The sequence below is a fragment of the Moschus berezovskii genome, chromosome 3, assembly GCF_049115385.1.
Source record: "Moschus berezovskii isolate FMDL1 chromosome 3, NW_MosBer_1.0, whole genome shotgun sequence".
Taxonomy (NCBI): Eukaryota; Metazoa; Chordata; class Mammalia; order Artiodactyla; family Moschidae; genus Moschus; species Moschus berezovskii.
Window position 1 is genome coordinate 97,317,753 of NC_142462.1, and position 13,523 is coordinate 97,331,275.

A 13,523-nucleotide genomic window follows, 5' to 3' on the forward strand; every position below is an offset into this window, starting at 1 on the left:
ACAGCGTTGCAAGTGAGCTTGCTGATCTTCCGGTTAAATTCTACTTAGTTGAAGATAATGAGACTGAGAATGGATGAGGACTTGCAAAGAACACTCATCTGTCTTGTGAGAAGCCACAACTTTGTCCCTGGTCTCCTGATTCTCAATCCAATGTTCTTTCCATGGAGCATGCTCTCACATTTTTGTTTCAGTTTTTCAAGGGCATGACAATGTTACTACAATGTTAGGATGAAACAGGAAGCTCTGAATGTTACAGTTTAAAGCGACTTGATAGCTTGAGGAAATGCACACATTAAACCAAAGAGAGGAGCAAAATTTCTTAAAATTCTGCTTTAACAGGTGGGCTGGGTCCTCATCATAACGAGCTTCATATGTCCTTCTGGCTTATTAATATCTTAATGACTTAGGGTCAGAGGAGACCAAGATAGACTTTCTGTCTACAAACTCTCTTCCATAGATGATATTCTAGAGTACCCATAATGCATGTGTTCATACATATCAATTTTGTGGGGAATAGAAATGCAGAAATGCAGCATGCATGAAATAGGTGTAAAAGCCCTGGATGAGGGGCTGAGAATATGGAACCCAGACACGAATAAATAAAGACCTGATTCACATGGAATATGTACTCACTTGAATCCTAGGAAAAGCCACTGAAGCCAGATCCAAGACAAGAGGAGAATAACAATGGCAGCCGGGAAGGACATTATAAACCATGATCCAAAGTTGATGCAATTGCAGTTGGGATAGCGCCTGTGTAAAAATACAGAAAAGTGTTCACGGGAGGAGTACAAGTGGAATCGTTTCTGATGGTCCCTGAGAAGCAGTGCTTCCCGTCTTTCCTGCGATAGCAGCCAAGAAAGAAGATGTGTGTTGGGGGGGTATTCCCTACTAAATACAGGAGTTAGCTTTGCTCCTCATCTTTTGATCCTGTCACTGCATGGTTATTCAAAAACAAGAGCAGATATGTTATGACTTTTGCTCCCTTTATTCTGTCTTTAAGAAAGTGCTTGCCAAAGAACCTAGCACAGTACCTGATACTCATGGTTTTGCACAAGAAATGGGTACACATGGGTGTGTGTGTTTTGTTATTTGTATTCAAATCATTAGTACATGAGTGAAGAAAGACAAACAAGCAGACCTGGGAACAGGTGAAAATTAACTTAAGAGAACTGCATATGTCCATTACTATTTCATCTTGAGAGCTGACATCCCAGACTCTGAGGGGACTCTGATCTGACCCACACTGTCCCTCAAAGATGTTTTCCCCTCTTGTTTCTTCTGTCCCAAAGCAACTACAACCATCTTATCAGACACATTCTAGACCTTTCTTCCTAGAATTAGACAGTGCTTTGGGGCTCAAATAGAATAAATCAGGACCAGATAAAAATAATTAAAAGTCCTGTGAAAAATATCAACTTTTCCATTAACTCTCTTAGTTATTTTCAGCTTTCTAGCTCGCATAATAAAACAGTAGCAACAAAAAACATGAGGTACAAGCACAGTTTCTTTGGTAACCTCACATTCATTGTTTTGAAATGTAGTCTAAATTCTCATATAGTTATCTATTTTATGACTGTGGGGAAAAGGAAATTCGAGGAACAGTTATCTTTAATTTTTATTCTTGAAGCAGTAACACAGAGTCAGAAATGGGGAAAGTACAGAAAATAATACAGAATTAATAAAAAAAAACCATTCATATATTTTTATTATGTTAGAAATCACAAAATAGAGAGAATGTAATAGAAATGCTGGATTTTCAGTATTTTTTCCTATTTAGATCACACTTTATATTTTGCCACTTAAAAAAAATCATATAAATAAATGAGATGTTTCATGCTACACACATCAACATGAGCCAAATTTATTTATTTTAGGACACTGCTATTTTAGCCTGGTTCCTAAGAAATGCAAAGGCTGTTTAAAAAAAAACAAAATTAAGCTTTCAAAACTGCAGATTTCTCTTGTTGTCTGCAATTTCTATGAGATGATCTCCCTGGGTCCTAGAATTAGCACTGGCAACTTGAGGATGATTTTAACTACCTTGAAGAGATCCTGTGATTAGCTTATATAGTTATGCCATTGTTACTACTGTTGTTTAGTCACTAAGTCATATCCACCTCTTAGTGACCCCATGGGCCTGCCAGATTTCTCTGTCCATGAGATTTCTCAGGCAAGAGTACTAGAGTGAGTGGCCATTTCCTACTCTAGGGGATCTTCTTCATCCAGGGATCGAACCCACATCTCCTGAGTCTCCTGTATTGGCAGGTGGATTCTTTACCACTGAGTCACCTGGGAAGCTCAGTTGTGCCATTTGAAAGTGGAAAATGATAAGCAAAAAATGATAAAGAGTACATAAAATTGATGAATGTAAAACAAATGCTTTACCAACTCTATGAGGCTCTATAGAGAACTGTCTGCTTAAAAAAATAAAAAATGTTTTCAGTTAGAAAATAAGTGAGAAAAGGCTTAAGCTTATCTTCCATCAATTTATTAGACTTGGATTACAGGTCAGTGGCCTGTGTTATTTTCTTCAGCCTAAAGACAATGAGAAATGCTGCATGGATTAGGCTCAAAACATTGCCCCAAACCCAGTTTCATTTTTCACCATCTGTAGCTCATACCTTGAAATCAAGCTGCATTGTTCTCCCCACCCATTACAGAGAATTCTGTGAGATTTGAGGGAAGTGGGCCTTTTCAGACTTTTTGCCTGGAGGGATAAGCCATTTAGAAAAATGAAAGTTTAAAAACACTAAACTCTGGGATTTTTTTTTTCTTTTTTCTTCCTTTTTTTGTTCAGTAGTAAGAAAATAAACACTATGAGGTGTAAATATTTTGAATGAAAATGGAATGAGTGGCACCCTAGAAGGGATTAGTTTCACAGTGGTGTTTCTTTTCCCACTTCCTTCATATTCCATAACAGGCTTCCCTGGTGGCTCAGAGGTAAAGAATCTGCCTGCTAATGCAGGAGATGCAGATTCAATTCCTGGGTCAGGAAGATCCCCTGGAGGATGAAATGACAACCCACTCCAGTATTTTTGCTGGGAAATCCCATGAACAGAGGAGCCTGGAGGGCTCTAGTCTGTAGGGTAACAAGAGTTGAACATGACTGCGCGACTGAGCATGCATGCATGTATAGTCCATAAATGAAGGGACTGCAAGTATCTGCCTAAAGCAAATAGAGATTTCTTCTATCATAAACCACACTAACTACATTTAATTCTGATGTAATCCTTTTCTTTCACCTGACAGTATGTTTTGTGTCTACCATGTGCTGGGTACTCTTGCAGCTACTGGGGATATAGCAATGAATTAGATGGACACAGTTCAGGCTCTCACAGTTTACATTAAATGAAGAACACAGGCAGAAAAACAGGTAAGCATATAATGAATTGGAAAATAGAATAGTGTGACAAAAAGAGATTAGGTGGAGGAAGAAATTTTACATAGCATGACCAAGGAAAATGAAATTTGAGATGAGATTTAAATGGCAAGAAGGAGCCAGTCATGTAAATAACTGGGAAATAGTATTCCAGACAGAGGAAATATCAAATGCAAAGGCCCTGGGGTAGGAATGAGTTTGGGATGTTTGAGGATTAGACAGAAGACCATTGTGACTGTGTGTGGTGAGCTAAGTTCACAGTCACATGAAATAAATCCAAGAAGTAGCCACTAGGGGTCAGTTCATATACACCATGTAGGCCATCAGAAGGAATTTGGATTTTAATACTAAGGCAATTGGTCTTCCCTGGTGGCTCAGATGGTAAAGAATCTGCCTGCAATGCAGGAAGTCCAAATTCAATCTCTGGGTCAGGAAGATACCTTGGAGAAGGGAATGACAACCCACTCCAGTATTCGTGCCTGGAGAAATCCATGGACAGAGGAGTCCATAGGGGTGCAACAAGTCAGACACAACTGAGCCACTAACACTTTCACTAGTGCAATTAGGAGTAATAGAAACATAGTAAGTAAGCTAGTGACATGATCTAATTTAAAGTCTATGTAAATTTATGAATTTCATAAAACATGTTAGCTAGATGGATTGTGAAGATGGATGGTAGAAAGAGTGGAAGCCAAGTGTAGTAGGCAGAGCTCTAAGATGACCCCCAAGAATCCTGCCCCAGTATACATACCTAGTATATATTCTTTTCCCCTTCTGTGTGAACAGAACGTGTAAAGACGGTGAGATTTTATTCCTGAGGCTAAGTTCTTTAATGGGTAGAGTGAAGAGAATTTGCAGAGGTTCCCTTCAATGGACTGACTCTGAGTTAATCAAAAGGGAGATTATCTTGGGAGGGCCTGACTTACTCAAGGGAACCCTTAAAAGAGAGTTGTTCCTGCTGGCTTCCAGATGCCAAAGGAAGGGGGGCATCTAGCAAGGATCTTGAGGTATCCTCTAGTTGCTGAGAGTGACCTTATGCCAACAGACTGCAATAAAAGGGGCACCTCAGTGATTCAGACACAATGAATTGAATTCCATCAACAACCTGGATGACCCTGGACTAGGACTCTGAGCTTCTATGGAGATCGCAGACCCCGTTGGCACCCTGACTTCAGCTGAACAAAGGACCTGGCTAAATCGTGCCTAGATGCCTTACCTACAGAAATGATGAGGTCATATATTCCTGCTGTTTTAAGTTGCTAAAGTTTATGGTAATCTGTAACATAGCAGTAGGAGACATACACATGAAATCTGTTAAAAGACCAAGGTAGATTTGCAGAGGAGCAGGGAGATAGTAGATTTTCGCTTCATTTAGATTGGTAGCAGCACAGATGAAGAGAATGCAGTGGATTTTACAAATATTTGGCATACAATGTAGGAAAAGGTACTATTCATCGATATGAATCTGAGGGAAGAGCAGGTTGGCGGATTGAAATGCTGCTGTGAGGGTGTTCATGTGAGGTGCCCTTTAGCTTCCCTGGTGGCTGTGGTGGATAGTCAGTTAGATAGATGAGTCTGGAATGGAGCGAGCAGTTAGAGATGTGAAATTGATGGTTACCCACATTCAGGGAGCTTTAGAAACCTTGGAAATGGGTGTGTCAATTTCAGGAATCAGTGGAGATGCGTGGAAAAGGAAATACACCAGGGGCACCTTAAGTCTTAGAGGTCAGGCAGAGGGGCAGGAATGAGTTAAGCACATTTAATTCTAACAAAATTCCTGTAGGCATGTATTATATTTTTATTTTACACAGAAAACACAAAGTCTCAGAAGGTTAAGTGGATTGCTCAAGGTCACAGAGTGTACAGTCAAGCTGGATATTTAAACCCAGGAGGACTGTTGAAAACACAACCTCTCTTCTTTGAAGCCCAGTGTCCTCAATGTCCTCCCAGGTGAAAAGAGAAAATTCCATATATATTTCAAAATATCGATAAACTAGAGTACAGACTTGATGTTTTAAGGACATTTTAGCACCCCACAGGAATGTTGGCATAGGAGAGACATGCTTTGACCTGAAGCATGCGAGTGTGTCAGTGTTGAAATTTAGGAAGACAGTGCTATAGATGCAGTTCTTAAGTCCAAGTACAAAATCACAAATAATGCTAATTAAATACACAACACTGATCTCAAAAGAAAGTGTGTGATTGTGGATATTTATTGCCTTGAAACAGATATTGGCCACTAAGGGCAAGATCAGCTGATATTCACGCTGATTATAGTCCTTTTGATTATGACTATTTTGATTATTTCTGAGTCAAAGCCACTTTTCAGATTTGCATTTATGTACTTCCAGAGGTTTCTTTTCAAATGTTAATTACTTTTCACTCTTGAACCAGACTTAGATTTCTAACAGCAAGAGCAAAAGTTGAAGCAGCAACAATTACAATGGCTGGGGTTATTGACAAGTTCCTACCTGCCAAGCCCTCTGCTAAGAGCCACGAATGCAGTATGCCATTTAATCTTCATAATAATGTTGTAAGTTCTAGTTTTGCCTCCATTTTACAGATGGAAGAAACTTACATTTGTAGAAGTTAAGCTAATATATGGCAAGGTTGAATCTGAACTAATGTCTAAGTCTAAACTTTGCAATACCCAAATTTCTTCTGCACTATTTGCCAGAGAGATTCTTAGAAACACATATTATACTTTTCTGCAGGAGAAAATCATGGTGAGCTTTGAAAGTGGTAACTGGTTTACCTTCTTCTTCTGTAATTAGCTAAGCAGAGAGGTGAGGGAGGTGGGCTTTGAATTTAGAGCACCTATAAACACATTTCTTCGTTTGTGAAGCAACAATAATTATTATTTAACATATAATTAGCAACAGTGACTGTGCTAATCATTGATAATTCAGCTTCCTTCCAAGTTGCTTTGTATACCCAGATATTTCACAGCTGATACCCACAGCTGAATAATATACTTTGATAATCAGCAAGCTGTGAAATTTTACTTGTGATAATCTTCTATTCTTAATATGATAGATTGGCTTTTTGTGTTTAACTAATAGCTGGTGTATTTGTTAAGTGAAATCGATGCAGCAAAACTCCTCTGTTATGAAAGCAATAATTGTCCCTAATAATATTTCCCTTAATAACTTTATTTTAATATCAAAAGATTATTCAGTTACTTAGATGATTCCCAGGAACAATCAGCACTTCATTCCTGTTTTGGTTCAGTTCATGTTAACTAATGTTCATTGATCCTTGGGGGCTAAAAGAAGAAGATAATAATTCAATAATTATTATAATTCAATAATTCATGAAGCCTTTTACAAGCTTGCAATCAGGTGTGGTGGTTATGGATGTGCGTAGATAAGACAAATTTATAGAAATGTGAATATAGCTTTGATAAGAAGAGATGGGAATGGAATGTAAGTTTTGGAGTAACTGAACAGAGTTTCAAATGATACAGCATCCACACAAGTAGAGAAAAGCTGGCAGAGTTGGAGGTCTTTAAAGAACCAGAGTAGGAAGAAGTGGGTTAATTACAGGGTGATATTTATTAACAATAGTGTTAGGAAAGGAGGAGATTGGATGATGACTGGAAGAGTGTATCAGTGGAGCAGAAGGGTCAGGTAGAGAACATCGAGCAAGCAGGATTTCTTTAATGAGGAGCCAATAAAAATCCAAAGAATCTATAAGATTGTAACTGCTGCTGCTGCTGCTAAGTCACTTCAGTCGTGTCCGACTCTATGTGACCCCATAGACGGAAGCCCACCAGGCTCCCCCTTCCCTGGGATTCTCCAGGCAAGAACACTGGAGTGGGTTGCCATTTCCTTCTCCATAAGATTGTAACAGTAGGTACAGAAAGCAAAGAATATTTCCATAATGCCTTATTCCAAGGGTGAGTCAAAAACTAATGGTGAATTAATCACAAGGGAGTCAGAATCTAGGTGCCACAGGTACTAGATTCAAAATTAAGGATGCAAGAAATTTCACACCTTGTGGTTGAGTTAGATAACTGGTTCAGTCTTATTAGTATTGTTCTGAAAATCACCTGCTAAGCTATGTATCAACTTAGGATGACAAGGGCTTCCCTGGTTCCTCAGTCGGTAAAGAATTTGCTGCAATGTGGGAGACCCGGGTTTGATCCCTAGGTTGGGAATATGCCCTGGAGGAGGGCATGGCAACCCACTCCAGTATTCTTGCCTGGAGAATCCCATGGACAGAAGAGCCTGGAGGGGTACAGTCCGTGGGATCACAAAGAGTCAGACACAACTGAGCAACTTAGCACACAGAACAACAAAGGGATGGTTCAGTCAAAATACCCTTGTTTTCAGCATTGCAACTCTTTCAAATAATTCTATGTGTGCATGTTTACCTTTTATAAAAAGAAAGTGCAATACTTGAATGCAAATACCAATGCAGTCTTTACTTGTCACTGGCAGCAAACTTGATTTTTAAAAATTTTGCCAACATGGCCCCCTCCCAGATGGTGGGAGAGGCAATGAGGCTGCAGAGCAAAAAGGGTACCAGGATTCAGGCCGTCTACCTTCAACTCCCAGTGCCTCCACTGACTGGTGATCATCGTTTAAACTCGTGGAGCCTTGGTTTCCTCATCTGTGAAACAAGGGTGTGTATATACGTGATCTGAAATATCTCTGTCTTCACTTGTCCCCTCTCATTATCACTCAGGAGCACACATCTTTCTTTTCCAAGACTGACATTTCTACTCTTGTTTCTATCCCATTCCACCTCCACCTGACTGTTAGCCAATTAATAATTTCTCTCTCTCTCTTTTTCCCCCAAACCTCACATAGCTGCTTTTACTGTCTCCTTTGCCTGAGTGTAAAACCAAACTAATACGTCCCTTATTCTAAAGGAACACTCTGCCTCTGGTTACACCATGCTTGTTCTTTTCTCTCTCTCTTTCTTTCTTTCTTTTTTTTATTTTCTTTTCTTTGTTAAACTTGAAACAATCATTTAAACTAGCTGCCTTGTTCTCTCACTATGTCCTCACTTCTTCACTCTCTTTAGTCTGAATTCTGCCCCAGTCCCCATTGCTCCCCTGCATCTGCCCTCCTGGAGGTCACTGATGAAAAACCCAAAAGCCTCTTTCAGCGATCATCTTACCTGACCTTTCCACCACATTGCGTGCTCCTGACAGTCTCTGCTTGGGAAATGGTCTTCCCCTCCATCTGTCAAAATCCCACATGAGGCTGGTTCTCTACCTACCTTGATTAACTTTTCTCATCTTCCTTTTTACCAGTATTTCCTAAGAATCTTTCCATGTTTCAATTCTCTTACCTTTTTTCTCCCTACATTTCCCTTGCTACACTCAAGAATTTAATTTCTATGTGTGTGTATATATATATATATACACATATGTGTGTATATATATATATATATATATATCTTCCCTAATGGCTCAGCAGGTAAAGAATCTGCCTACAATGCTGGAGACACAGGAGACGCAGGTTTGATCCCTGGGTCTGGAAGCTTCCCTGGAGAAGGAATTGGCAACCCACTCCAGTATTCTTGCCTGAAAAATCCCATGGACAGAGTAGCCTGAAGGGCTACAGTCCAAAGTGTCACAAAGAGCCAGACACAACTGAGCAACTAAGCACACACATACATATGTATAGTCCCAAATTTATAACTAATTGCATAGTTATTGACTAATTGCATAGTTAACAAATTGAATTTGTAAATGCCTGCAGAAAATCTTGTGGATAGATTCTGAGCAGGCCACTTCACTATACCCAAAATAAAATTTATTTATTTCTCTAATGAATGTGCCTAGTCTTCTCTAGAACTTCATGAAATCACCATCTATTGACATACAGCCCTAGTGTCAAAACTTCCTAGAGTTGCCTTAACCCTTCCTTACCCTTATAAATCCTCATGCCTAGTTACTCACCAGCTTCTGACTGTACGACGCCCTGAGTCTAAATCCACCCATCACTTCATGACTCACCTGGTTGTGCCTCTCATTATTTGTCAACAAGTTGGTCATAGACTCCTAGTTGGTCTCCTGTCCCCAGGCTTTTAGAGTGCCAATCAATCTGCACACTGCTCTTCTCAACTGTGCAAAGACATGCACGGGCTATTCTACTACTTCCTGGAAAAACTGATTACAGAATTTAGTTACTTTGATCTTATGGATTATTTGCATTCATTTTCTTATAAGCATGGTGTTTCCTGTTTACTTTGTTTAAGATTGAGCCAGGTTACACAGTCAAATTTTCTCTAGTGATTAGAGGTACTGCACACAACTAGAGTCTTCTTTAAAGACACATGTTCAAAAGTTTCTAGGGAGGTAATATTTTAGGAAGATAGACTTTGGGGTCTGACATTTGGTCTGCAAACTGCCAAGCTAAACATCAAAATTTTCAACTCTACTAATAATAGTCAACATTTATACAGCACACGCTTTATGTTCGGCACCATTCTAAGTGGTATTTATTTTATGTAAAACTTGAAACTATAAGAGAAAGAGAGAGATATTGTTATCCTCATTTTTTTCTGGCAAAGTAACAGTCTTAAAGACTTTAAGTTATTTGTCCAAGAGCTGGTATTTGAATATAGACATTTGAAGCTCAGAGCCAATGCCTTTAATCACCACTGTATACCACTCCCACAGCAAGAATATAAGGGTTCGTGTGCACTATAATATATGCAATTCATCTGGCAAGGGTTCAGTACTTGCCATTTGTCACTTTACCTTCTTCTCTGTATGTCAAAAAACAAAAGTTATTCTGTTTTAAAATTGTTAATGGTTTCTGTATATGTATGTTTTGCCTAGGCAATGAGATAGAATCTTCTTCCTGGTAGGTTTTATTCTTTGTGTTCTTCAAAAGAGTTCAAAACCATGCCTTACACATTGTCAATTCTCAACAAATGTTTGTTGATTGAGTGAATGAAGATCTGTTTTTATTTGCACAGGATAAAATTCAGATTTCTCAGAATTTGTTGGTCTTATTTTCCATATGAAAAAGAAAACAAAAGATTACATGCATAAAACATAAATATATTTTATATTTAAGTAAATAGATAAACAGTTAGATAGATAAGGCTTTGAAATGTATTATCCAGTTGCTTCCTCTCTTAGATTACTTATAAGAGAGCACCTTTTTCTAAGTGTCAAAGGCAGAAAATCATTGACTCTCAGGCTAATGTACCCTTCAGAGTTTGGCAAGACCCAAAATTAACTTGTACAAGATGATCATTGGTATTGCTCAAAAAGATGGCGGGAAGTGTCAGGAGAAAAGATGAGATTATTGTAGTGGCTTTGGAAATAAAGGATTATTTCTCTCTGGCTTCAAACATCTGAACATAGAAAAGAAACCTTTTTTTTATTTCATGTAGTTTTAAGTTTCTGAAACTTTTTCCAATGAAATTGAATGCATTTCATTCCAATGTTGCTTTGGGTTGCTGTTGTATTTTTAGGGTCAATATTTAAGAAAACATTCATTAAATACTTAGTCTGTTTATTTACTATTTACATTTTATTATACAAATTACTATTTACTTTTAAAGCTATTTACTTGTTATTGTTCAAATTCACAACGTAAGTGACTTTCGTAGAATTTTTAACTCAAGTGCCCTGAATGTATCCAAGCTTCCCCATTTTCTGCACTGAATGAACATCACAGCACTAACTTATATTCAGACTCATACATCTGCCCTCAATTATACATAAGGTTGTTTTGCCCCTTCTCTTTCAATATTTTCTATCAAGAAGGGATATTTTGAGTTTTCCAGTTTTCATATAACTCTTAATGCTAAAGAAAATTTGAAGGAAAAAAATCACTAAATGTCTAATTATATTTTAAGCATTTTCTAAAAAGAATGTTTTGGCCAAATTCCCATGATTAGGAGAATTACAAGATTAGACAATTAGGGAAAATAGTTACTGAAACATTTTGCTCCAAGTGCTACAGTGCTCTCAATCTGTCATTGAAAAATGGATGCATGCATTCAAAGAGTCCAGAGAACAGTTAAATAAAAGGAAAAATTTTGTTGATGCATGGGGTAAGAACACAAAGACGAAGGGCCAACTCAGTATGGTTATTTTGACAATATCAAATAGTTTCACAGGAATGGTGGAAACCAGCAGTTCTCTAATACCAATGAAATAAAAAAATAAAAATAAAAACTTGATCTAAATTTTAGAAAAAGATTTACAGAGAGGGCTGAGATGTAGAATCTCTTTCTTTGGGGGATTCATGAGAAAACTAGAAGTCTAGCTTTCAGAAAGGGATTAATTAAGTTTCCTCCCTTGAATTAGGAGATGCATTGAATAAATCCTTTCTGGCACTGGGAATTTCAGAAGTCTCTCACTTATAAACCAAATGTCTTTCTAAGGTTTTTTTCTAAGTCAGCCATTGGAATACATATGATGAATGTATACTCATAGAAACAGTAAATGCACACGGTGGTCTGTGGTACATTGTCCCTAAACTGCTCTGTTAGGGTTGTTTTTTGTACATAAGTTTTCATTCTTTCCAGAATGGAGGGTGACATTTTTTGAATCTTGAATTTCTTGGAACATCTTGCAAATAATTCAGAAAGTTCCCAGAGTTTGTGACTCTCCTTCCTAGAGTGTGGTTTCCCCTGAATTTTTCTATGAAAAGAACTTAAATCTTGTTCCAGGACATCCTCAACACTGCCCACCTTCCAGAAACTGACTATTATCTTTCCTTAGTCCTTGAAATTATACCTTGGGTATAGAATCAGATTGAGCTCTCACAAAACACTGTGGACTTTCAAACTATTGTTTCAATAATTTTTACATAGTACCAAGTATTTTTACATTTAATTCTTACAATATTCATATGAACTGTGACTATTTTAGATATGAGAAAATTAAGTCTTAGAAGAACTACTTATTATTGTGACTGAAAATTGGAATTTTTAACTCAAGTGTCCTGTGTCCAAGATTCCCAATTTTCTGCACTGAAGTAGCATCACACCACTCATATTCAGATTCTGTCCTTAGAATACTTTATTACTGCTATTTTTTATAATTGCTCAATTCTTCAAATATTTTTCAATCCCGACACCAAATCTTTTGTAATGAGCAACTCTGCTTACTACTCATCATTTAAGTTTAAATGTCAGTTGACAAACCCTACATAAATTGTCCCATGTAAACAATCCCTTTCACTTTAGGTAACTACCTTATTTATAATAAAAAGTGTCTTCTGTGTTTGGAGACACAGGAGAGGTGGGCTCAATCCCTGGGTTGGGAAGATCCCCTGGAGGAGGAAATGGCAACCCACTCCGTATTCTTGCCTGAAAAATCCAATAGAGAGAGGAGCCTGCTGGGCTATAGGCCATGAGGTCGTGAGGTGGACATAACTGAGCAACTGAGAACCCACGCACGTGTTTGGTGAGAGTGATTACCCCGGAGTTATTTTATCCAATCTGACCCAGGAATCTACAGACACCTGTTAATTCACTATGCCCTACATATCTAACTCTATGGGAAGGAGCAGAAGGGAGGTTTCTAGACCTATAGCAGTCCTGATGGGGAATGAAGGAGGATTAACTCAATATAGCTCTCTCTCTCTCTAGATTCTCTGAAACAGGTAAGAATAATTCTTATAATTTTTATGCTGTCCATTTATCAAATCATCAACCCAATCATTTTACTTACGTATTGAAATGCTCAGCGAAGATCAAATTGGTGGAGGTACCAGTGATTGTTGTCAGTCCACCGATGGTAGAAGAATAAGCAATGCACAAGCACATAAGTTTACACATCATGTGGTCCTTCTTTGTTCGATATTTGTTGCCAGGATTTGTGCCTGAACTCTGTTCAACAATAAAATGTACCATGAGAAGAGCTCTATTTGTGGTCATAAGAAGCAGTCATAGCATTTGTTATGGACTGAATATTTATGTCCGTCCCACCCCCAAATTCATATGTTGAAGCCCTCACCCCCAGTATGATGGTATTTGGAGACTGGGACTTTGGAAAGTAATGGGGTTAGAGGAGATCATGATGGTGGGGCCTTGACATGATGGGATTCAAGTTCTTACAAGAGGAGGCACCAGAGAGCTTGATTTCTCTCTCTTTCTTTCTGCCATGTGAGACCACAGAGAGAAAGCAGCTGTCTGCAACCTAAGGAGACAGCTCTCA

The 13,523-nt window shown here is 38.3% G+C and overlaps 1 protein-coding gene across 1 annotated transcript in view; it reads right to left on the reverse strand.

The window, feature by feature from the left end:
• Nucleotides 1-13,523, reverse strand: part of SLC13A1 (solute carrier family 13 member 1) — a 79,264-nt gene that overhangs the window by 46,632 nt on the left and 19,109 nt on the right. Inside the window, exons 6-7 of the mRNA XM_088831803.1 lie at nt 13,038-13,195; nt 634-753 (exon numbers count right to left, since the gene is read on the reverse strand). Of these exons, the coding sequence (XP_088687929.1) occupies nt 634-753; nt 13,038-13,195 (278 nt within the window). The remainder of the gene's footprint in view (nt 1-633; nt 754-13,037; nt 13,196-13,523) is intronic.